At 36.1% G+C, this 26,587-nt stretch overlaps 1 protein-coding gene across 2 annotated transcripts in view; it reads left to right on the top strand.

Annotated features, from left to right (window-relative positions):
- The window catches only part of fab1 (1-phosphatidylinositol 3-phosphate 5-kinase fab1), a 95,694-nt gene that overhangs the window by 31,792 nt on the left and 37,315 nt on the right, over positions 1 to 26,587 (top strand). For both annotated transcript variants that reach the window (XM_081739542.1, XM_081739541.1), the window contains exons 10-15: positions 3,090 to 3,333; positions 6,234 to 6,412; positions 12,293 to 12,483; positions 14,838 to 14,981; positions 17,250 to 17,440; positions 21,032 to 21,449. In XM_081739542.1, coding sequence (XP_081595668.1) covers positions 3,090 to 3,333; positions 6,234 to 6,412; positions 12,293 to 12,483; positions 14,838 to 14,981; positions 17,250 to 17,440; positions 21,032 to 21,449 — 1,367 coding nt within the window. The remainder of the gene's footprint in view (positions 1 to 3,089; positions 3,334 to 6,233; positions 6,413 to 12,292; positions 12,484 to 14,837; positions 14,982 to 17,249; positions 17,441 to 21,031; positions 21,450 to 26,587) is intronic.

The raw sequence follows: 26,587 nt of genomic DNA, 5'->3' as shown, positions 1-26,587 counted from the left end.
TGAGTACTATGTATTGTAATCAAACAAACAACATACAATAAGTAAACTACAAGCAAATTATATATTTAACAACCTGAGCGCTCAAAAGCAATTACTTTACTTTTTAACTTTTATTTTCTTAAGATCATTTACTTTGATCAGGTGGCTTTTTCAATTTGTAAGAATGATTCTTTCTCAATTCTACTTACAGTTTGCGTTGGCGGCATGGAATGAGAGTAGTGGATAATTTATGTAACACTCGTGTTTCACTATGCACTGCACAAGGAGGGTGGGGATTTAGTCAGCCACGGTGTTCTCTTCTGCGCGATCCTCTCCACAGAAATCTGGTTCTCAAATCCAATCCAGTAGTTCATATATCACACGAAAGAAAGCATCCAACAATCATGCTGCTCACAATAGGATCATCGTTTGGAAGTGCTCCTGCCAAGATTCATTGACTGCATCGAAGTATGTTTAAAACTAACTTGCTAGCCCTTTATCTTTTCGGCTACAACAACTCATAAAATCACAAAATGAATTTAGATTCAAGTCTCGTTCCATAATTGCACAACACCGACACTTGGTTCCTTTTACTTTAACTTTTTAGGAACAACAACAGGTACAGAGCTCTGGGAACTTAAAATCACGTCGACGGGCTGGATGCGAGCCCGTGTAAAAGCCTACTCTACATGCAGGACGCACGACAGGTGCGAAGGCACCCTGCCTAACCGAGTCTCTTCAATAGACTGACTTGCTTTCTTCGCCAACCTCTTATGCTGCTTTTTCAAAGGGAAAATCCCGGTTTTAACTTGAAACGCAACCAACTGATGCAATGGCTAAATTTAGCGATGAGACTTCTTGCTGGAATGTTCTGTGGAGCGATTCTTCTTTCTTTTTAACCATAAAAGGACTGCTGGGCGATTCGATCGAAGTTGGTTGCTCACACACACATTCAAACATATATGTATATGCTTGAGAAGAGAGAGAGTTCTTGGAAAATTTCTATACGAGGTCTGTTTATTAATTTTGAAATTTAAACTGACTGTCTTTCTTCTCTTAATTAACACGATTAATGAGCGCCAAAAAATCCGTAACAGAATCAAACTTTTTTTTCTCCTTTATTGATCTGTGCGTCGACCACTATGCTTGCGAGGCCGCTTCACCACAGCTCTAGGTGTGCTTGGACACTCAAATGTCTACACTAATAAAAGATCTATGATAATTGAATTCAATAATATCCCTGACACGTGCGAATTCAGTAAAAATTCAAAGTGAAAGGCACGATCTGATATAGGCACGAATTAAATGAAAATTCGGTGTGTGAGAAAAATGAGGGGAATCAGTGGTACAATGTTCACCTCTGGCGCGTGAGGTTCTTGGTTCAATCCCAGCTCACGCCAAGTGATCATTGTGGTAAACAAACATCATGTGCGTTGGTTTTCTCGGGGTGCTCCTGCTTCCCCACTTTCTTCAGTCCACCATTCCATTCATTATCATAATCACCGTTTGCATTAGCCTGCACGACATAAACGTGGGACATAAAACTGAAAGATTTCATTTCATTTTCAAAAAGTTGAAGGATGAGCGAGAATCGAATTCGTGTCCATCCTTCCATGACGGTGCGGCGATAGGGTTGCCAACTCTGGAAAGTGAAAAAACCGGCACCCCCTCAAAATTCCCTATGATGTAGGCCTAAATGTAAAGCATCTCTGTTGGGACCCATCCATGGGAAGGGAATGTACTATCGCAAACAAAAGTGCATTAGCGCCTGTATTCTGTATGCCCTTAATACATTCACTAATAAGCTTAATAGATACATTGTGCTATAAATGAGAAACTGAAATCGACATTGATCATTTTATTTTATTTACCAGTAACTGTCACTTCTTTAAAATTATCGAGGCAGATGAACAAAAGTATATCAATTTTTACGTGACAATTTTGGATTTGGAAAATGAAATTTATTCTTTGAACTTATACTTCAACTACGGGAAATTGTTTTAAGAAGTCTTTTTTCAGTCTCCATAAATGTATATAATTCCTTACAATTAAATTTTAAGTTTTCCCTGATACAGCCCATGTTGTCTCTTTAAATCATGTAAACAGATGAACGAAACATATCAATCATTGATAGATGGTGAAAGGTCACGGTTTTTGATTTACAGAATGAAAATTACTTTTTAAATCTATATTTGGAACTAGATGAAATTGCTTCGAATTAGATACAAATTTGAAGAAAAATCAGTCATAAAGGGACTGGTAAGAAGTTTGTACCGGTCGCCGGCTTTAATCAAAATAACAGCAATTTTTTCCGGCCAGGCCGGTCAAAAACCGGCCAGTTGGCAACCCTATAGCGGTGACCATTACGATCAAGGGATTACGGTGATTCAGTGCTAGAGCGCTCATCTCTGATGTGATGAGTTTCAGGTTTGATCCCTGCTACATACGGTTATGATAAGACAACACCACGACCGTGAGTTTTCTCAAGATTTTCCCATATTCTTATTTCAACAATTACCGTATTTCGTAATCATTCACTTTCATTAATCGTTTGTCTCCTTTAGCCTAAATCATTCACTTTCATTAATCGTTTGTCTCCTTTAGCCTAAGTCATTCACTTTCATTAATCGGTTGTCTCCTTTAGCCTAAGTCATTCACTTTCATTAATCGTTTGTCTCCTTTAGCCTAAATCATTCACTTTCATTAATCATTTGTTTCCTTTAGCCTACATCATTTCCTAATCACTTGTCTCTTTTAGCCTAAATCATTTCCTTTCATTAATCACTTATCTTCTTTAGCCTAAATTATTCACTTTTATTAATAGTTTGTCTCCTTTAGCTTAAGTCATTCACTTTCATTAATCATTTGTCTCCTTTAGCCTAATTGTTCACTTCCATGAACCATTTGTCTCCTTTAGCCTATATAACATGGGACGTAAAACGAGCAAATGATTTCATTACGGTACCCAATCCGCTCCCTACACAGTCACATTGTAGTCTGAAGGTGAAAGGTGTGTAGATGATGAATTATCTACGCTCATATAACAAACAATACGTGTGGAAATTTCATCTTTGCTTGAAGGGGAATATAATAATTCTTTTTCTTTCTAGGGTTGTTCACATGGATTTTTATGGTCGTAATGACATTCCCCTTGGAAGCTTTTTGGAACGATATTGCTTTAGGACATCTTATACCTGTCCATCTCCTACCTGTGACACGCCTATGCTGGGCCATATCAGAAGATTCGTTCATGACGGTGGCTGCATTCACATCGTATTGAAAGAATTGGATAACAATATTCCAGGAGAAGGGAATACAATTCTTATGTGGAGTTGGTGTCGAAAGTGCAAGCTTGTAAGTACTGTTTTCAGTAATTTAAGAGTTAAAATGTCATTTTCAGGAATGCTGTAGGTTCTAAATACCGTACGAGTATAGGTGAACAGTTGAAGTTTATGCACTATAATCGCAAGATACCGGGATTGAATCTCGGTGTGGTTTATGTCAGTCCAATCAAGTAAATTATAGGATGATACGAGGGTGGGCTGATAAGTTCTCGGCCCGACCCAAAAGGACTTGAGCTGCAGGCATGAAAGTGTGAGGCTATTCAACATAGTCCCCTCGAAGGTCAACAGACTTGGCACTTCGATGCTGCAACTTCTCCAACCCCTTAAAAAAAAATCTCAAGGTCTGCAAAAAACTGTTCCGCAGCTGTTATCACCCCTTCATCACTGTGAAATTTCTATCCTTTCAGTGCTGTTTTGAGTTTTGGAAACAGATAATAATCAGAAGGGGCAAGATCTGGCGAGTAAGGTGGGTGGATAATGCACTGAAACCCTAGGTCTCTCAGAAAATCCATTGTTCTACCAGCCTTGTGGACGGGACGATGCAAGAACAAAACACCTCGTGTCAACTTTCCCCGGCGCTTTTCTTTAATAGCGTTCTTTACCTTAGCCAGCAGACTGCAGTAATACTCTGCAGTTATGGTTTGGCCCTTTGGAAGGTAGTCTGAGAGCAAAACATCCTTATCCCAGAATATTGAGGCAAGTATCTTCCCTGCGGACTCTTGTGCTTTGAATTTTTTGGGCCTTGGAGATCATGAGTGGCGCCATGGATCCATGTAGGCTTTCTTGAATTGGACAGTCATAAAATGGTATATAAATCTTATTGCGATTTAACAATTTCCGATATAATCTCGTGACTAGCTTGGTTCACCATCTGTAAGGTTTCACAAGCAAGACTCACTCTGATGTTTGGAAATCTGACAATTGATTGGATGTCATCACGAAACTCCCTTCTTCAGTTTTAGTTCTTCAGTGAGAAATTGCGCATACTGCCAAGGATCCAATATATAAGGACTTCTCTGTCAACACACAGGTACATCTCGAATCTTTGGAAAGCGTGTATTGTCTGGTGTTGATGCACAATATGATCTTCCTCCACAGATTTTTTTTCAGTAGTTTAAAGTTCAACGGCTATGCTCCTAGGCTAAGGGAGACCGTGTTGATGATGAACAAAATGGTAGAACAAAGAAAGTGAGAGGAAACGAGAGACCCCGAGAAAAGCCATGCACACTATATTTATCTATCACATAGCGCACTTCGTGGGAGCTGAAGTCGAACCACGTACCAAAAGTAAGCGCTTTACTGAGCTACCACGGCCTCTACACAAGGTTTATCTTTAAGAGAGTACGGCCTCGTTGAAGTTCCTTGCTCCGTCTGGAAACTGGTTTACTCTAGACCGTCATTCCCGAAATCTAACCTGGACTGCTCGTAGTAGTTTTTGTTGCTTAAAGTAAGAAGGAAACCATAGAAGTGATTATTCAAAATGCTTCTAATAAGAACTCGTGATAATTACGACATTAAAAGTACCCTCATTTTAGATAACAGATGATTAAAGACGAAACTTTTTCACTTAATGCGATATGTGCGAAACGTAAAAAAAAAAAAAAATGCGTATATGTTTCAGTAAACCTCAAACTCTTCGTTTCAGAGCCAGAAATCACGTTTATATTATAGCGAATTTTTGCGAAATCCGGCATTACTCGCGATAAATGCGAATGAAAACGAAAAAGTAGAATTCTTGCTAATAACAACTAAAAAGAGTATTTCCAATATTATTCAACTTAAAAATCGTTGCATTTCACCGAAAACATGCACGACGTTAAATGAAGTTCTCCATAAAATTCGTAAAGCTTGCATGGCGTCGTGTCACTTTCTGGGAACGAAAAACGTGCGAAATAAATGAGTTAGCGCAAGCAGAGAAATTTGGGTCTGCTACTGTAGAGTTAATTAAAAAGGGTAGTGCTTCTCACTAGGCTGAAGTTGTAGTAAAGTTGAAAACCTGCGTGTTAAAAGTATTGATGAAGCTGCAAAATTACACGCAAGCAAGTGATGACAATTTTTGTGTGGTATGGAGTTATTTGAGACTTGCAACTCTTTCACTTCATAAAGGTTTAGACATCAACAAAACTGAACTGTTGTTTAAATCGTTACTGTGTTTTGTAGGGAAAATGTTCATGATTTGTTGGTTGTTTATTGTGAATTTAAAAGTAAGGTTATTGAAGTTCTCAACAGTGAGGATAAGGAAGTTGACATTGTATCATTGTTAAACAGTTTATACGTTAACCAAAGGTCTTTTACTGTCAGCTCGTTACGTTCAATATGGTTGCCAGTGTCGAGTGTTGATGCTGAGACATTCTTTTTCAAGTAATGTGATTGTTACTGACAGGAGAACAAACTTAAAAGAAGAATCGGTAATGCTTGCTGCATGTTATCCTTTAACTAAGGATGAGGTTAGAGGAAACGTTTAAGTTTTTTGCATTAATATCTATGTTTCAGTGAATACATTAGCTAGAATGTGTACCTAATCAAGGTATATCCTCATTCTTGTATTAGATGCACCTTACTACCAAGAATATATTGTTTACAAATACCATATTTAAAAAAAAAAAACAAACAAACAAACAAACTTGTGCTACATTTAAAAAAATAAATGCGAAAATTGTAACAATTAATGCTGCAAAACATCAAAATTGTTGTGAAAAAGTTTCGTCTGCAGATGATCTATTTGTAGCAACGGATTGTAACTGGATTTCGTTTTGTCTGCTGTTTTATAGAATCCTTACGAGACAAGAAAGAAAGAAAAAAATATGAGAAGTCATGGCTTTAATTCTTACAAATATTTTTTCTTTTGCAAAACTTATGGAGTGTGTTTGTAATTTGTTTCAATAAGTTGTTTTTTGTTTTCACTTTCAGGTCTCCCCAGTTGTTCCGATGTCAGTGGATACGTGGTCATTATCCTTTGCGAAGTACTTAGAACTTCGATTTCATGGTCAGATGTACGCAAGAAGAGGAAGGGAGGACACGTGCCAGCATTCTCTTCATCATGAACATTATCAATATTTTGGACTCAAGAATATCGTGGCATCTTTCAAGTAAGATAGCTGACATTTATCATTGTTTTTCACTGCATTTTGATTTGCTTAATTAATAGGTATCATTATTATGTACTTCACAAGGAAGTTCGGAGATATCAAGGAAAAGCAATAATTATGATCTATATAATATTTAAGATTTTTAATTTTTTAAAAATTTTATTTTATTTGTGTGCATTGAAAGCTGTAGTATATGCAAAACAGCAATTCAATCTTCACAGTTATGAAAGAAAAACCTCTTCTTATATTTTGCCAGGAGGTAATGTACCTAAAATGGAAGCCACATTGCCTCACTGAACTGCTATGTTGATACGTTGTTTAAGAAAAGCAGTAGCCTGATTGTCACCAGTAACCTGAGCAATACATTGGCCTATTCCTGCGATGAAATTGAGAGTTTTGAGGTTCCAAGTGTCGCTCGATTCAATGGCTATGGTCACAAGCTTGTATCTGTCGAGTAGATTTCTATATTTTCTTCTTTTCTCGCATTCAATAGCTCCTTCTCGTGACAATGAAAGAGTAAGGTTAGGTGACGCACAAGTGTCAGAGCAGGTGAAATCCCAGAGAAAAATCTTCCTCTTCCATGGTCTGTGCCGTCAGAGCGGTTACATCTCGCTGGTTCACGAAGAGATGGAACTTCCACCGATGTGAGTGCTCTCCAAATAATGTCTTTCACGTTGGAATGTCTCACATATCTTCCGGAGCAAGAAAGACTATATAGACTAGTTTTCTTAACTGATGCACTACATTTAGAGAAGATGTGTGATTTACAGATGTCTACCCCCAGGCGAAGTCCAACTGCGATATGAAAACTTTCGTCTGAAAGGTACACTCTTAGGGTGTGTTGATGGTGCCTGTATCCAAGCATCTGAAATTGGAGATGAGGAGACGAGAAGTCTGGCCTTGTCCTCTTGACTGTCTACTTTTTGTAGTAACGCTGATTCGTGTAATTTGATGATTGGGTTGTTCCAAACTGATTGTGAACTTCTCCCCATTATTTTAGGAGGACTTAAACCAACTAGATTAGATTAATCAAATATGCAGCCTTGGATATCAGATTCTGTATAAGGATCATCCTCTCGATTGAGGAGTATCTCAATGGTATGCTTTAATATGTAAAACGACGCTAAAAATGTAGGACACGCCAAATCGATAGCCTGACGAATAGCAAGACTACCAGAATCAACGAAGGGGGACTGGAACCGTGCGTCATTATTTAAGGTACAGTTAAGTAATGATTGCAGTTACGGGTAAAAGTGCGGGAGAGACGCCGTCCCCCTACCTCCAAAAATGTACGGCGTTCCCCCAGTCCCTAAGAAATTACAATGGGCAAAGATAGGCTGGGGGACGGCGTGACGTCATGCCGCTACCTACCGTCCCCCTACCTTTACAGATCTACTTTTAGCCGTGATTCCAATCCAATTTTCAAAAGGGAGTGAAACTTCGCTTCGTCTTCACCCCAAAGAGGATAGCGTAAAAACATATATTAGTTTGGGCTTAGAAAACGATGCACGAAGGAGATAGAAAGCTGAGTGTGCTGAGAATAAGACCACGCCTGACAAGAAAAGATCTGATTTTTAGGATTTATTATTATTATTATTATTATTATTATTATTATTATTATTATTATTATTATTATTATTATTAACAAATTACATGTTGCCTTAGGTGAAAGGGCTGGACCAAGTAGGAAGGCTAAATAGGTTGTGATAAGTTGTATTCCAGGTGCTGAGTTCTTAAATTGAGAATATAACATTTCCGTTTTATCTTCCGAAACTCCTAAGAATCCTACTTCACTCTTCATAAAATTGAAGTTAATCAAATGTCTGCTGCTGCAGAATAATATTGTAGCTCACCTATAACTGTGTCAGGATTTTCTGCTATAGTACCATCATCTAAGTACCAGATATTTAATTCGGTGTTAATCCTAGACACTATGTACTGAATTTACATGGCGAACAAAACGGGATCTAAACGATCGCTTGTTGTACTCTACGTTGCGAAAGTATAATTTTAAGAAATAGGTTACTTGGTTACGCATAACATTGATAGTCATAGTGAAAAATGAATGGAATATTAGTTTTAATTGTGAGTAGCACTGTGTCTCGGTTCAATGCATTAACGCATTAAATGAAGACGGAACTAGTTTGTTTTTCCTATAGGTCTGGAGAATATTTAGTTTTCACACGGTAGGACATACTAGTAGGTAACCATTTTTTTGTAAATTTGAATTATCCTTTCAAGCGCATACATTACTTAATTATACTTAACTAGCAGCGTTCACCCCGCTTCGCTGGGGTCACCCCGGAACGCAATAAACTTTGTTACTTAGATAATTTTTACTTTTTCGCTTTCAAGTGATATGATAAAAACCATAGAAGATTGGAGTAAATGTTAACATTATATCGCCTGTCATTTATGTTAACCCGCCGAGTGACACGGTCATGTGGGTTGCATATAAATACGGTTAGATTTAGCTATGATGAGCTAACAAAGGATTTGTACGTTATGGACACTTGAATGGTCAATTATCTCAAGACACTGGTAATTGAAAATTAAAGTGATATGATAAAAACCATCTAGGGTCCAAATCTTAATAACCCCCCAAAAATGAAAGAAATTGGTTCAGCCGTATTAGCGTGATGAGCTAACAAAGGATTTGTACGTTCTCTTTTATATATATAGATTTGTATGAGGTACTTTCTTTTACTATAAAACAAATTTGAGAACCAATAAGGACAATGCATAATGTAGAACAGAAAATCTAAACTTTCCCACCTTTCACTTCCTTTTATCACAGAAAATTTCCCTCGGTTTACTAAGCAATTTTGTCATTGTTATCAAAACATATATTCGAATTAGTATGCGGTTTACAGTAATAAAAAAAAAAAAAAAATCATAAGGATTACAATATCGTGCTGATTCTTATAAAATATTAATTGCAATTAACTCCCAAAATATCTGTTGGACAGCAGCATACACAAAAGCAAATTCTCTTATTTCTATACTGTTAGTAATAGATTATATTTCTTCCACACTTTTCCCCAGCACATGTTTATTATTATGATGAAACAGTAATAGTTTAACATCTCACAATTATGCTACGAAGGGCTAAGGAAGAAGAATGTTAAATAGAAGAAAACGAAGAAAAAACCTGGAATGAGGATGTAGGAGGAAACAATTCGTAGAAACCTACGGACATTTATTGTCCACCAAGAAAACATCATGTAATAGTAGTAGTAGTAGTAGCACCACCACCACTACCGTCGTTTGATACAAGACGTCCTGTAATGACTTAACAGTGTACGTAGTTTATTAAATCGGTCATATAGGTCAAGTCTTCTTCTAAATTATAAATATATATATATAAAGGTCTGATCCAGGATTTTCTGAGGGGGGGTTGCACCAATAACTACTACTATATTTGAATTAAATTTGATTTTTCTTAATGATTTTAGGCATCTGTGTGAATAAGGAATATTGTTTTCCTTGGTGAATCCTTTTGCTTCAAAATCGACTTAAACTATTGCTTTTGCAAAGCTCTGCTTGCTTTTAAGCCCCAAATGGAAACATGACGGCAGAAAGTTTCGGAAAGTGTTGCTAGTTTCACTGCTAGCTTCTCATTTTAAATAGTGTATACTTACAACGAAGGGGGGTGCACCTCCCTAAATCCGGCCCTCTCTCTATATATATATATTCTTTAAATAAATAGTCTCAATTGTTGTATTATTTCCTTTCAATTAGGATACTTGTTCATAATACAAACAAGCAATCCGAGTTCTTTAGCTAGTCCCATGAACTGTTTAATCTCATGCATTTGCCTAAGTTCCATGCTTAATAATATTATATATATATATATATATATATATATATATATATACAGGGTGTTTCAGATAAAACGTCCAGTGCTTATAAATCCGAAACGCCTGAGAATAAAAAAATGAAACAAAAACTGAGATAGGAAAATGTCATAGGGCGCATCACATGGTGTCGTTGTGGTGACCCCCAGGGCTCTCCTTCAAGGGGGCCCAGGGGCCAACTTCAAATTTTCAAATAGGAACATGTATTTTATCATACCTCATTCAATAGTACTTGAAAAACGAAACAACTTTTGTAGGAAACAATTTTCGATTTGGGCCACCGTTTTTAAATGGCCGCAAAAAGTGGGTCCTATATCAGATAAAACGTCCAGTGCTTATAAATCCGAAATGGCTGAGAATAAAAAGATGAAACAAAAACTGAGATAGGAAAATGTCATAGGGCGCATCACATGGTGTTGTCATGGTGACCCCCAGGGCCCTCCTTTAAGGGGGCCCAGGAGCCAACTTCAAATTTTCAAATGGGAACATGTATTGAATCATACCTCATTCAATAGTCCTTGAAATACGAAACAACTTTTGTAGGAAACAATTTTCGATTTGGGGCACCGTTTTCAAAATGGAAGCAAAAAGTCCTGTATCAGTTTGAAGTTGACACCTGGGTTCCCTTCACGGAGTTTCCTGAGGATCACCACAACAACACCACTTGATATGCTTTATCATCGTTTCTATCTCAGTTTTTGTTTCATCTCTCTATTCTCAGCCGTTTCTGATTTAGGCCTATAAACACTGGACGTTTTATCTGATACACGACACTTTTTGCGGCCATTTTGAAAACGGTGGCCCAGATCGAAAATTGTTTCCTACAAAAGTTGCTTCGTTTTTCAAGTACTATTGAATGAGGTATAATTCAATATGTGTTCCCATTTGAAAATTTGAAGTTGGCCCCTGGGCCCCCTTAAAGGAGGGCCCTGGGGGTCTCCACAACAACACCATGTGATGTGCCCTATGACATTTTCCTATCTCAGTTTTTGTTTCATCTTTTTATTCTCAGCTATTTCGGATTTATAAGCAGTGGACGTTTTATCTGATATAGGACCCACTTTTTGCGGCCATTTAAAAACGGTGGCCCAAATCGAAAATTGTTTCCTACAAAAGTTGTTTCGTTTTTCAAGTACTATTGAATGAGGTATGATTCAATACATATTCCTATTTGAAAATTTGAAGTTGGCCCCTGGGCTCCCTTGAAGGAGGGCCCTGGGGGTCACCACAACGACACCATGTGATGCGCCCTATGACATTTTTCTATCTCAGTTTTTGTTTCATCTTTTTATTCTCAGCCGTTTCGGATTTATAAGCACTGGACGTTTTATCTGAAACACCCTGTATATATAAAATACAAACGTAAAAATGGGATATTCTGGACACATGCCTAACATTTAAACAACTTTCTTCCTATTACACTTACATTATGTAATTACTGAATATACTTTCGTAAAACTGGATACTGTGTAGTCATTAAATATTTTTTGTTTTTTTTTTAATTATGTAACATTCTAGTTCGTGTATCCATAAAAAGAAAAGAACGAAATAGATCTCAGCTGCAGCTATGACGTCTCACAGTATACAGGACAAGTTCAGGTTTTTACGATTGCAATCTTCTAACTTTTAGGGTGTTACGTATATTTGCAAATTTTGTGGTGATCAATTTCCTACCCTTTAGTTTATTCTGTAATGAAATACCTTTGAAGGCAAAATCCTGGCTACGAACCGGTGGGAGATTAAGAATATCCTATTAAAACGATGGCTAGTAAAGTGGAATGTAATGCATACACTAATATGATGGGTGAGAAGAAGTTACAGCAACAACGTTTTGCCTATATAGCATGAATAGAAACCGAAATTTCAGAAAATATAGTTATTTTCCTAGCTACAGAAGTTAAAGGGAAAGCAGAAAAGATGACTTCCCTTAAATATACTTGATATGTATTTAAAATTAATCATTTACTGCAAAACATTAACACAATTACACGTATCTTATATATTCTATGTTCTTTTGTTTTAGATATACAACTGTTACTTTATGGGAAGTTTCTTTACCTCCGCCAGTTATTACGGTGAAGTTTAACCTATATCCACCGAATCATGTGATAGAAGAAATTAGAAATTTGGCGTTAAAAGGATATGAAGTATATAGTTCAGTGTTAGAGAAGCTGTGCTCCCTCGCATTAGAATCAGAAGGGACCAAGTACGAAGGTAAATATTAGATTAATTTAAGTTTGTAATTGTACAAAGAAAGAAACAAATATTATGTTTTGTTGCATATTAGGAACTTCTTTTCATATTTGCGTCACGATTTTAACCTGATGGTTTTTGTGTAATATTGAGTAAATATGTTTATTTTTCAATCATTTTCCATTGTATGAAAAGAAAAATGGTTGATTGGTTGTATTTCTCAATCATTTTCCACAATATAAAATGAAAAATTGTTGATTGGTTGTATTTCTCAATCATTTTCCACTGTATAAAAAGAAAAATGGTTGATTGGTTGTATTTCTCAATCATTTTCACAGTATGAAATAAAAAGTGGTTGATTGATTGTATATCTCAATCATTTTCCACAATATAAAATGAAAAATTGTTGATTGGTTGTATTTCTCAATCATTTTCCACTGTATAAAAAGAAAAATGGTTGATTGGTTGTATTTCTCAATCATTTTCACAGTATGAAATAAAAAGTGGTTGATTGATTGTATATCTCAATCATTTTCCACTATATGAAATGAAAAATGGTTAATTGGTTGTATTTCTCAATCATTTTTCACAGTATGACAAGAAAAAAATAGTTGGTGCATTGGATTGGATTTTGGCGTCCCTTGCAGCATCGAAGCATGGACCTACAGTTGATGGTGGAATATGTTCATATTTCCATGCTCTCCCATTAGGAATCGAACAAGGGACCCCGTACACCAAAGGTGTGCGTGCTAGCTGCTAAACCAACAGAAAGGGCTAAAAGGAATATTGAAATATGAGATAGTTTACTATATTGTCTTTTTCGAAACATTGTATAGCAATCCTTCCCCACTCCGACTTACACAATACGTGACTTAAACGTCTATGATATCCATTGCAGTATGCAGCGACATAAGTAGTATACAGGGTGTTTCAAAACAATACCGACAACGTTTGGGAGGAGATTCCTGACACGAAGATAAGACAGAAAGTATAAATCAATCTGGGTGCGCAAATGCTTCCTTTCGAAGTTATAGGCTACCGAAAATATAAAAAATGAACTTTAAAGGTCCATAGCTCCAATTCTATGGGGCCTACCGTAGTCTGGTCAAGACTTCACTTAAGAACTAGTACGTAACCTATCCAAATATCTAAGTTTCGGAATCCTGCGGTACTTCCGCAACAATTTTTATAGACGTAGTTGGTGAGTACTTCAAATTATATGCCCGTAGCCAAACTCCTATGAAAATCGTTACGTAAGCGTCTTAGGATTCTAAAACATGTATTTTTGGACAGCGCACATACTAGTTCTTAAGTGAAGTCTTGACCCGACTACGGCACGTCCCATAGTTTTGGAGCTATGGACCTTTTAAGTTCATTTTTTCATATTTCCGGCAGCCTATAGCTCCGAAAGCAAACATTCGTGCACTTATCTTGGTGTCAGGAATCATCTCCCAAACATTGTCGGTGTTTTGAAACACCCTGTACATTGTTTCTGTATAAAACAATATATATCAATGAATCCTTATACATATTATTTCTCACACTTTTATAGTTTATATCCAAATAAATAATGCTGCATTATGTTTCATTTATGAAACAACACTGTGTAATGTATATTAAGCAATTTACAAATTCAATTTACGTAAATATTCAAATCATGTAAAGGTTTTTGGAATACAATACTTACGTAAGTCATAGGTTTAGTACATTAGTTCTTGAAAAGTATGTTGACTGGCAAAATACTGAGGCAGATTCAGCCTTCATAAAATTTTATGAAAAATTATTATTATTATTATTATTATTATTATTATTATTATTATTATTATTATTATTATTATTATTATTATTATTATTATTATTATTATTATTCCTACCATTAGGAGCACGATGGTAGAGCTGTAGTTTCCGTGGGAATAGGTTGTTAGTTTCCCTTTCACTGCATTTGTAGAAGGTATAATGTTGTATATGAGTTTATGGGAATTTTGTTCCATTTTCTCGTTCAACCAATTCTTCCATTGTTACTTACTCATTACTATCGTCTTATCCCACTCTTAGTCCACAGGGTATAAGCTATAAGCGTAAGATGTTTAAGCAGGGCTGGATTAACCCATCTGAAGATCCGGGGCTGGAAAAAATATGTGGCCTCTATTGACTTCACCTAATACATTTCTGTGAAAGTGCAGTACATATTTTTGGTCATATTTTATTTTATCATGATGACTTACCTTCATAATTCTTTTTAGATAGCCAGTTGAGATTTTGATTAGAGTGGAGGCCCGGGGCTATAGCTTCCCCCTGAGCCCCTCCCGTAATCCGGCCCTGTGTTTAAGACATTATTTAATTTCATTATTTATGTTTCTTTGTTGTTTTCGAAGTCGTTGCCTCTATGCTGAAAGCGCAGCTTCAGAAAGAGAAAACTGGTTTTAAATCCAAGATTGAAGAAATTCAATTGAAACTCACCTCTCCTACTTTGGAAGCGAAGAAAATGGAAGTATATCAAGGACGCATGAAAGAAAAAGGTAAAGTATAATTCATTTATTTTCTATCGTAGTAAACTATTCAATGGTTACATATGTTCAAGATATCAAATTGAATTAATAGCAGATTGTCCTACCGAAGTTAATGAGAAATTTAGCATTAGGGTTTTTGGATATTTGTTTTCCATTTTTTAAGCTTTGCTTTTAGTATACTTAAAATTTGGTTTAAACTACTCTCTGAGCAAAACAATACGTTTATTGTAAAATAATATTAATGGTAACAGTTTCGCCAACTATCCACTTTGGCTTCATCAGACACTGTGAATACAGAGGTAATCACAGACAATATATGAGAGACAAGGAAAGAATCCACAAATCCTGATTGGTTACTCAAATCTACAACAGCCAATCCCCTTATACCACACAAAAATAATAAATAAATGAACAGATAAATAAATAAATAATCAGAAACAAAAGTCGTTATTGAACTTCCCCTCGTGTTGACAACCCTATACATTAATTTCTAAAAACCAGGCCTAATCTAATTACAAAATAAGCTTTACAATGAACTTCTTAATACTAGAAGCACCAGAAATTTTAACCGCGAGAGACACCAAGCTGTTTTTTAAACCGCTCATGAAAATTTCCAGTTATCAGTTATGACTGACGTTACATTTTATATCACAAGTTATCATTGTAATTAATAAAGGTTAAAAATGTTCAATACAATAGTATACGAACGGACAATATGTTTATCTGGAAGCGGTCTGAAAAACCGCTTGGTGCTTCTAGTGTTAAATATGAATTCTAATAATATAATATAAATTATAAATAAATAAGAATAAATTTACAAAAATAAACCTGTACAATTAACTTAGTTAATATTTAAGACTCCTTAATACTTTATTCCGCTTTTCATCTTTTTTAAATCCAGAGTTCCAGTTTATAACTCTGTCGCCTTCTATTTCAATAAACCTTGCTTCTTTTTTCTAACTAACTTTCCCTTGTCTTAACCCAGCACTTTTACTTCTTTTCAATTAACTGAATGCTTCGTGTGTCTTGTGTGCTTGTAGATTGCATTCCTATCTGCCTCTAATCTAACGTCGTCCTTATTTTGTTTTATGTGTTCCTTTAAGCGCCCCGTTTCTTCAATATCTCACTCATCGCACTGCTGGATCCCACATATTACTCCTTTCTCCATCATTCTCTCCTTCGGTGCGAGCGCTCCCAGGTTCGATTCCTGATGAGGGCACTCGGTCGAAAAAGTGTAAAAAGCTTTTTCAGGCCATCCATCCTGAATGAGGTTTTCCTGGTTTTTGCTCATTCATACCAGGCAAATGCCAGGATTGTACCTAACATATAGGTTCCAGGCTGCTTCCTTCTCCCAATCCTTTCTTCCTTCTCTTTCTCCGGATAATGTGCTCGCCACGGGACGTCATCCCTCATACGTGACGGGCTAAATGGCCATAGATGCCGAAAGCCCAGAAATCTAAATTCTAGAAATCACGGAGGGGCCGCGGTGACTCAGTGGTAGAGCGTTTACCTCTGGTGCTTGCAGTCCCGGGTTCGATTCCATCCCCCGCCAAGTGAACTTTGTGGTGGACAAACACCGTGTGCGTGGGTTTCCTCGGGGTTCTCCCGTTTCCTCCCACTTTCTTCATTCCACCATTTCATTCATTACTCATCATCACCGTCTCCTTTAGCCTAACCGGCATAAGCGTGGGACGTAAAACTCAAAGATTTCATTTCATTTTCTAGCAATTACGGAGAACTGATTTCTTCTTCCTCCTATTCACTGTATATTCATAGCGTCTGATGAGGCCAAAGTGAATAGTTAGCGAAACTGTGTTTTTTTTTTTTTTTTTTTTTTTTTTTTTTAACAATAAAAGTATTGTTTTGCTCAGCGAGTAGTTTAAATCAAATTTATGGATATTTGTTCTAAAAGCCTTCTTTGTTTTTGTATAATGTTGGTACGTTAACACGTACATTTGTATGCCTTCGTAACTATCACCATTATTTGTATTAATTATTAAATCTATTTTTGATATATGCATGCAGTACAGAATATTAGAAATTGTAGTTATTGCTAAATATGACATAAACATAGAAATCACGGAGAACTAATTTTAACTTATATCTATCATATTTATGGACACAGACTTCTTATAAAAATAATATTTTATGTGGAGATGTCTTAGTTGAATACTTACTTCTTGTAACAATAAAAAAGATTGAAAACTGACATTTGAAGTGTTTATCATGATATTTTTTTTAAATGAATACATGAACGAACATGATTTTAAATTACAGAATTACAGGAGATGATGTGGAAAATAGAGGATTGTGTCGTACAGTTAAAAAGGATCATTGCTGAAGCTGTTTATCATTGGAACTTAAGAATACAGGAATTTATTTCTCAGAAAAAGAAAGATGACAAACCTGCAAAATCAAGTTCGGCGTCGAGAACGTTATCTGCCTTTACATCTGTTCACACCGATGACGTAAGGTTCTTTTACTTTCTTATTGTTTTAAAACACGCACACACATTGTGCTTTCCTTAAAAATACTTGTATCTCCATAATAACTTATGGAGCATATAGAATACACTATAATATAACGGATCACTCACCTTTTTTTGCTACAATGTCAATTAATCCAATATTTCGAGTGCTTTTCTCGGGCACACTCTTCAAGGAAAAACATAGGCTGAAGTAATTTACTCCAGTAATCTCTTCACATATTTCGTTGTCAACAGTGAAAATTATAAGAACGATTGATAAATTATATTAATAATTATAATTTCCGCTAAGTAGATATAATTTGTCAATTATTCTTATAATTTCCACTGTGTTGATACAACGAAATATGTGAAGAGTTTATTGGAACAAATCACCGAAGGGTATGTTTGCTTTTGAAGAGGAGTGTCCAAGTAAATTATTCGAAATATTGAATATAATAATTGACACAGGGGGGCTGTGGTGGCTCAGTGGTAGAGCATTCACCTCTGGTACATCGAGTCCGTGGTTCGATCCCATCGCGCGAAGTGAACTTTGTGGTGGACAAACACTGTTGTGCATGGGTTTTCTCGGGGTTCTCCCGTTTCCTCCCACTTCCTTCGTTCCACCATTTCATTCATTTCTCATCATCATCGTCTCCTTTAGCCTAGCCGGCATGACCGTGGGGCGTAAAACGTAAAGATTTCATTTCAATTGACACGGGACACAAATGGATGGGTAATTCGATATATTATTTATCCATCATTGATTCAAATTTTTAAGTGTGCTCGTCGATTATAATGAACAATGAATATTTCTCGTCGTGCTGTTTCGTTTTGGAATGCCTTTCATTACTCAAATAAAAATCCTTATAATTGTTCAGATCCCACTTTAAGGCTTCTTACCAGTCTCATTTTTACTTTCCTGTTTTTCGAGATATTGCGACAATCAATTTTTCAAACAATATTACTAAAATTTCTGTGCACAGTTGTTTAGTACTTAGAGAATGCTATGTAGTAAACAAGTTTGCGCTGTTGATATGTTCTCCAAATGTCAAAGAATGCATCTAGTAGTTATGATATCGATGGCCTAGACCAGTGTTGGGTAAACATTTTCAGGAGAGATCCAAATAAAAAAGGAAAAAACTTTAGTCGAGTCAATATAATCTAAAAAAAATATTATTATACTAAGCTCATGTAATGGTTGAAACATTTAAAGATTATGAAGGGAAATGTGACGAATGAAATGGTGATAAAAGATTGTCATAATCTGGTTCGAACTAGGATGCACTGAATCTCAGAAGTTATATTAAATTCATTAGATTAGGAACTATGTCGCGGGCCGGATAGAACCTTTCAGGAACCGCGTCTGGCCCGCAGGTAGTAGTTTGCCCATCACTGGCGTAGACGACGAACTGGACAAAAATGAAGACCATCTTAAAGATGTTCGTAGTTTATTAAGTAGAAGTGCAGTGTTGTTTGTAGTTACTAAAAATATTATACAGAGAAGTTTTAATATTCCTTTAATTTGTGCAGCATTCCGAAGGAAGTGACTAGGTTGTTTCATGATTGTGAAAAAGACTCGTCTATTGATTCCAATAAACCTTTATTACTTTTATTATAAGTACAGAATATGAATTAGTTTTTCTTTTTCTTTTTTCTTTCTTTCTTTTCTTTTTTTTCAAAAAATTGACAAAGTTCAAGCCCCAACGTTGGTGGCCCAAAAGTTCGGCACCGAAGGTCTGTAAAGGAAAGTATTTCATATGAATACTTTAATTATATATATTAAAATAATGTGCGTTTTTAAACAGAAGGTCTCGTTGGTGCTGAAAAGGATAAAGTCAATTAATTAATATTTCTCGTTGTGTTACTATATTGTTTGTAGTAGACAATAAAATTTAATTTCAGTAGCTTTTATAGTCTGATTTTTTCTCTTCAGATTAATAGATGTAAATTAATGAACAATTAATAATACCAAAAGTCTGATTTTTTCTCTTCAGATTAATAGATGTAAGTTAAAGAACAATTAATAATACCAAAAGTTCAAAAAAAAAAAAAAAAAAAAAGTGTTGAAATCACTATTTATAAAGCTATTACAATTAAATTCACACTAGAGAATGTCTCCAAAACCTGATAATTTTGTTTCCACAGGAGTTGTATGCATATCTTAAATCCTAAGCAAAAAATGGCAGCACTTCGATTAGCTGGGTGCAATTAACGTATTAGTTCATGTTATTCTCGTGATTTATAGGTCAGTATAATAATAATAACAACAACTACTACAACAGAACTCCTCATGGCTATATGGTTAGCATAAGCGTCTTCAGCAGGGAGATCCCGGTTCGATTCTTGGCGGGAAGTCATGTGGTTCGGATCCTACATTAAGCTGTAGGCCCATGTCTCATATAGTCTCTGTGCGGAAAGGAAAGCTAAATCCCAACAAACCACAACAAACCCTAACAACAACAGCTATCTCTGCTAGTCTAGACGCTAGCGGTGTGCTTTTGGCGCACGTAATCCCTGGTTCGATATCCGGTGGGAGAACACAAAAATTTTAATTTCACAGTCATTCACTTTCATTGGTCATCTGTCTCTTTTATCCTAAAGGGCATAACCGTAGGACGTTAAACTAAAAATATTCCATTTCGTTACAACTACTACTTGCACGACAGTAGAGCTCTCATGGCTATATCGTTAACATTGTCGTCTTTGGCGCGGGAGATCCAGATCCGATTTCCGTCGGGAGCCATGTGGTTCGGACTCTGTTAAGCTATAGGTTCACGTCTCACATAGTGCTGAACGAGATGTTAAACTTAAAACCAATCCATTTCATTAATAATAACTACTATTACAAGTACTACAACAATAACTATTATTTCTGCTACAACGCTCTATAAAACTACAGCAATTACTACTACTGTTATAACAACAACTACTACTACCACTACAACTACATCATCTTCTACTAATAATAATATTTCTACTCGTCCTCTGCGGGAGAGCTCCTCCGTGGCTAAGCGGTTAGCATACGCGCCTTTGGCGTGGGAGACCCGGGTTCGATTCCCGGCGGGAGCTCATGTGGTTCGGATTCCACTTAAGCAGTAGGTCCACGTCTCATATAGCCTCGCTGCTGAAAGGGACGCTAAACTAAAATTAACTCGTCCTCTGCGGGAGAAATTATTTTGTTGTTACCAGCTTTGTGTCATGTATTCTTTCTCATGGCATGGAAGGCACCGATTCTATATGAGTAGGAACTGATTGGACTGGAATCCGAACCAATACTCCGATTGCTATGCGAGACAATTGCTCTCACTTGGAATTGAACTTGGGATCTCGGGCCATGCGCATTGAAAGCACGCACGTTAGACTCACAGTTACGAAAGGACGCATTATTGCTTCTATATATATGCATGATTTATTGTTTACTTGAACAAGCTGAAAGTTTATTATACAATTTTACGTTCACTTAGTTACTGGTGTTTTCTGATACGAGAAAATAATATTCAGCTTAGCAAGTTCATTTTCAGTTTACTTTCTTTATATCTGGTTTATTGGTTAATCTATTGAAATTTCTAGTAAGTCTGTTGTTCTTTTTCAGACTGCTTCGCGAGGCAATGAAGATGATTCTAGTGACGTGTCTTTGAACAAAAATTTCTTGGAGGAGAGGAAGAGTGATCTGTGTGAATCACATGATGATTCAAAGAGTGAAGTAAGTGATTCCCAGAAGATTCTCGATTCCGATTCCAGTGAGTTAATTGAAGGTTACAACGAGAGCGAGTGTGAAGACACGCTGACGGAAGAAACCAAAGTACCTGTGTTTTCCCATAAATTATATTCTGGTGGCATTCCAAGGGTGGAAAGTGATCCTATGATCTCTAGCATGTCAACTGTGTCTTGTGATGAAAATCGATCCTTACTTGACTCCCAACAACTGTCTGATGAATTAAAAACAACGGAAGCTAGTGAAGGTTCAAGTCCAAGGAGATCATTTGTACAAGCTAATAAAAGTAGTGGTGGTAAGTACATGTTACACCGAATACAAGGTAACTTTTTTTTTTTTTTTTTTTTTGTAGGTTCTTCCATAGTAATCCTTGCTTTGGTATGTTGTGATAGTTTATAATATACCTTGAATGTTTCGATTATAAAGTTTTCTGTGTTATAATGCTGTTAGAAGGATCTACTGACTTGAAACAACTTTAAACATCGAATTTACTTTTCGGACATGCAAAACATGGAATTTACAATCAGTGTGTCTCAAAGATTTCGGACTTTTTTTTTTTAATTTACTATTTTTCTGTTTTCACAAAGAAATGAACCTTTATTGAACTGCTAAATATAAGAATATTAAATGAGACAATCATTTTGTAGTAAGATTAATAGCTTAAGTTAGACCTGTATTAGTAAATATTTTTTGCTATGTATATATCGGGTGTTCTAAAAATAGCGCCAATGGACTACAGAACACTATTCTACAAGTCAAAATAAAGAGAATATATATATATATATATATTGTATATCTTTCGCGTCCTTGTCTGGAGACGCGAATTGCACTCTGTGGCAGCGTCGTAGATAAAGAACCATAGAATAAATCTACTAATCCATCAAATAATTTCATCGAGATTTTCCAGATGGCAGTTCAAGTCGACAGACGTTGACACTAGCACCACCTAAGATCATAACAATCGATGTAACTGCTTGATGGGTTCATAGAGCAATGCTAATGTTTCCAAATTGATCTACAACGTTGCCATAGCGGCTAAAGGAGATCCCAGAGCATATACCAGCATATAATATTTTTGCCTTATTTTGACCTGTAGAATAGCGCTCTGTTGTCCGTGGGCGCCAGTTTTAGAACACCCGATATATATATATATATATACACGAGAAGGTGCTGAAAAGTTTGTAGCTCAGCCTAACAGAAGTGCACGTGGAGTGATGAATTTTTACGATCATTATATATATTCCCCCTGAAGTTCATTACACTTCCTTGCATGGTGCTACAATTTTTGCAGACCAGTTAAAAAAAAAAATCTGAAGGCTGATTCTCGCACATTGTTCCGTAGCACTAATCACCTCCTTATCAGATCCAAATGGCGTCCTTTTAAGTGTTGTTTGAGTTTGGGAAATAAATAATACCTGGCGAAGCTAGATCTGGGGAACAAAGAGGATGATATAGACACTGAAACCCTTGATCATGCAATGTAAGTTGTTTTTGCAGTGCTCGATGGACAGGGACATTGTCCTGAAGGAAGAGATTATTTAAAAAAAAATATCCGCGGCATTGCATTAATATGTCTTTCACTTTTATGAGTGATGCACAGTAATATTCTGCATTAAATGTCTGATCCTTGGGTAGGTAATCTATGAGTGCTACGCAATCCTGATCCCAGAAGAATGTTGCAAACACTTTCCCAGCCGATGTTGGTTTCTTGAACTTCTTGGGATGAATAAACCTGAGTGCCGCCATTCCATTGACTGTTGTTTCGTTTCAAGATCGTAGTGATACAATCATGTTCCGGATAAATTGGTGGGCATTGCGGTCAAAATGGGAGATTACTTTCCTCTTTCACACTTTAGAAACCGATTTTGGCGAGAGCTTATGCATGCCCAAGTCATTATGAAATATGCTATTATATCTGTCACACGTTTTGCTGAGATTCTGCGATTTTCAAGAATAATGTCATGAATTTCATCCACAATTTTGGAGACTGTCACTGTTTTTGCTCTTCATGCACGTCGAGCAATTATCTGTTGAGAAAATACCACGTTTAAACTGTGCCATCTATTTCTTTACCACTACATATGACGGAATAGAGTCCCGTAGTGTTTCACTGATTTCTTCATGAATTTGCTTCGGTGACTTGCCTTGATGGAACAAAAGTTTGTTGACAACTTTGATCTCGATTCTCATGAAATTCGCGATCACTTTACATGATTGGCGATACATGATCACTTTAGAGGCCTGAAAACACAAAAAGAATTTCGTTATTAATATGAAAATTTGTATTTGTATACAGAGGTATGTTCTTCAAAACTATAAAATTTCATCTGTCCACGTGCACTCCTTGGTTGGGTTACGAACTCTTCAGTAGACCCATATATATATATATATATATATATATATATATATATATACAAAATAATAATTATACGAATAGTTAATTAAATAAAGGTATAATGATTCAAATGTTAGCCAAATCAGTTGTTTCGCCTGAGTTATCGGCCCGTTGTAACTATTAGTTAAAATTAAAAGCTCTGATTATTTACTTTCAATTTTTTCAAGTTTGTCCACCAACCAGCATTGGCTACACAAATATTAATACTCAAATGCAAATACGGTTCCTACTAATAAACAGCAAACCACGTTCTTTATCAGCATCCATTTTCAAATAATTAAATAAATTGAAATATTAGTTCTTAAGTTGTAATTAAATCATTATAATACTGCGTGCCTCTAAAGTAAATTCCCCTTTAAAAACGTTACTACGAGAAAACTATTGCATTGTATTGCATGATGTATGTTACGTATGATAAACTGGTCTTTATGGTTTAATTTTTATGTCGTTTCAAGTTTTGGTAGTTTTCAATTTGGCCACCAGAGACGCTGGTCATCAAAGCTGTAATAATGGCGTTGGTACTGAGAAGTCATTCTGCATGTTGTAGAGCTTCCGCTGTGATATGGCATAAAAAAATGTTGAGCTTTGGTGAATCGCGTTCAACTTCAGTGATTCTGTGTGGATTGTCTGTTCCCAAATTTGACAGCCGTGTCGATTAACCTTTCCATTGACATCGAATGTGGCTTCGTCACTAAAAATTATGCGCTCAAGTACACTTTCGCTATCACCTAACTCTTGAAAATGACGTCCAAATTGAAATCTTCTTCTTTATCGCAAGGTTTCAGCTTCTGGTGAAGTTGATACTTAAAACCCTCCACACAGTCTAGTGAAGAATTCCTAGCTCATGAGACGCTCTACGCACATACTTGGTCGGATTCTTTTGGGAGATCTCCTTTACATGTTCGACACATTCTTCATGTACAGTAGAGCGTCCAAATCTTTTAGGGGGATATAAACAACCAATTGTGACAAACTGTTCATGTCATTTATTGATAGACTTCCTGGAGGGCACTTTCAAACCATATTTAGTTCGAAACGAACGTTGCATTTGCGCAGAACACTGGTATCGTTCAAATTTCAACACGTAGAATGACTTCTCAGCACCAACAAATGCCATTATTACAGCTTTGATGACCAGCGCTTCTGTTTTCCAAATTGCAAAAATACACAACCTCAAATGACATGAAAACAAAACCGTAAGGACCAGTTTATCATATGTAACTTACATCGTGAAATACAATGCAATAGTTTTCTCGTAGTAATGTTTTTAAAGTGGGACTTACTTTAGAGACATGCTGTAGATTTAAATCAGAAAATTACCTACGCTCTAGCTACATCCATTAGGACGACTATTTACTATGTATAATTAACGCGTGACTTACTAAGATGTTTACCGTTCATAAATTGGATTAATACTATTCAAGTGAATAATTATTCAGATAAACGAATAGTTGATCCAATAATATTCTGACAATTACTGAGTAATTGTTGGAGTAATTATTCTAATAGTTGCTCAAATAAAAGTATACTTCTTCTAATAATATATAGTAAAGTAAAATGTGTGATCATATATTATTACAGCAATTATACTTTATATTACAGCAATTTCATAGATATTATGAAATCTGAATTGAAAGTTAGTACGCTAGAAATTTTGAGAAAAGAACGCAGAATAAAAATAAATACGTCAAGGAAGAAAACATTAAAACTAAAAAATCATTCCACTTTTCCTACTTCTGCATTATATGTTTGCTTTATTGTCTGCCATGTTCACCTTCTAAGAATATTGTGTTGCTTTCCATTTCGGGGCTAAAAACGCTTTTGTGTGATACTTGAACTACTCCTGCTGTTTAAGTCTTTCATCCTATTGTTGGATTGTAAATGAAAAATTTTGGACAGTCACCTGAGAATAGCACATGAAAGGAATACGTAGTAAAACAGGACAGGTGGTGGTATTCTCTTTGATCTACGGTTCTTTTCTTTAAAATGGGTTATTCAGAAGTCTACAATATGAGCTGCTTTTTTGTTTTTAATCGTCAGTGTATATTACGCAGTTTGTTTTTAAAAAAATCGTTTATATCCTAAAAGAAATCGATTGTAAATATTTTTTTATATAGTTAGTATACATATTCAACAAACTATGCAGAGAGGTTTTTTATATTATGACCAGTTATTTTCTAAGAACTAATACTACTATTCTATGAACTACTTGTCATTCCTGGCAAAATTCTGTGGTGTCTAGTCAGAACATAACTCCAAATAACCAGCAGCCTATAACTCCAAATTTTCATTTTTGGAAAAACTAAGTTTTATAACGTACAAAGAGTGAAAAAGTGACTGACTGGACCGCGACTCGAACCCGGGACCTCATGCATACCGTGTCGATGCGTTAACCACTACGCCACACAGTCCGCTTCCCAGAACAGCCCCTTACTCTCGAGGTCGGTGCTCTCCCCTTGGACCACGTGGGTTGTACCACAGATCCTTGCTGTGCTTGGACAATCCCTGTGTTTATATATTGAACATCGGCACGGTATGTTGGAGGTCCTGGGTTTGAGTTCCGGTCCAGTCAGTCACTTTTTCACTCTTCTTGTGTTATAGAATTTACATCTACGGAGGATCTGGTGTGCTAAAAGTTCGGTTGTTTCCTCTTTCATTAATATCTATATGTTTTATAAATTGGTAACTGAATTATTTTGTAGATTATTGTAATGTCACCATTTTCTAAAACTATACAAGGTGTCCAACGGTGGTCGTAATATTTTATTAATGAGATTTGCAACAAATGTCTGAAAAAGATCAAGGAAATAGACCATTATTTGGCACAAATTCTTTAAGAAATTGTAGCTGTAAGTAGGGCTAATCAAAATGAATTGGGTTGCTTTGAAGAGAAAAAAGGGAATGTATCAGGTTCACATACAGGGTGTTACAAAATAACACCGACGACGTTTGGAACATGATTCCTGACACGAAGATAAGACAAAAAGTATAGACCAACCTGGGTGCACAAATGCTTCCTTTCGGAGTTATACGCTGCA

Source organism: Thermobia domestica, chromosome 2 (genome assembly GCF_964235325.1).
Source record: "Thermobia domestica chromosome 2, izTheDome1.hap1.1, whole genome shotgun sequence".
Classification (NCBI taxonomy): Eukaryota; Metazoa; Arthropoda; class Insecta; order Zygentoma; family Lepismatidae; genus Thermobia; species Thermobia domestica.
This window is presented reverse-complemented; position numbering and strand designations above follow the sequence as displayed.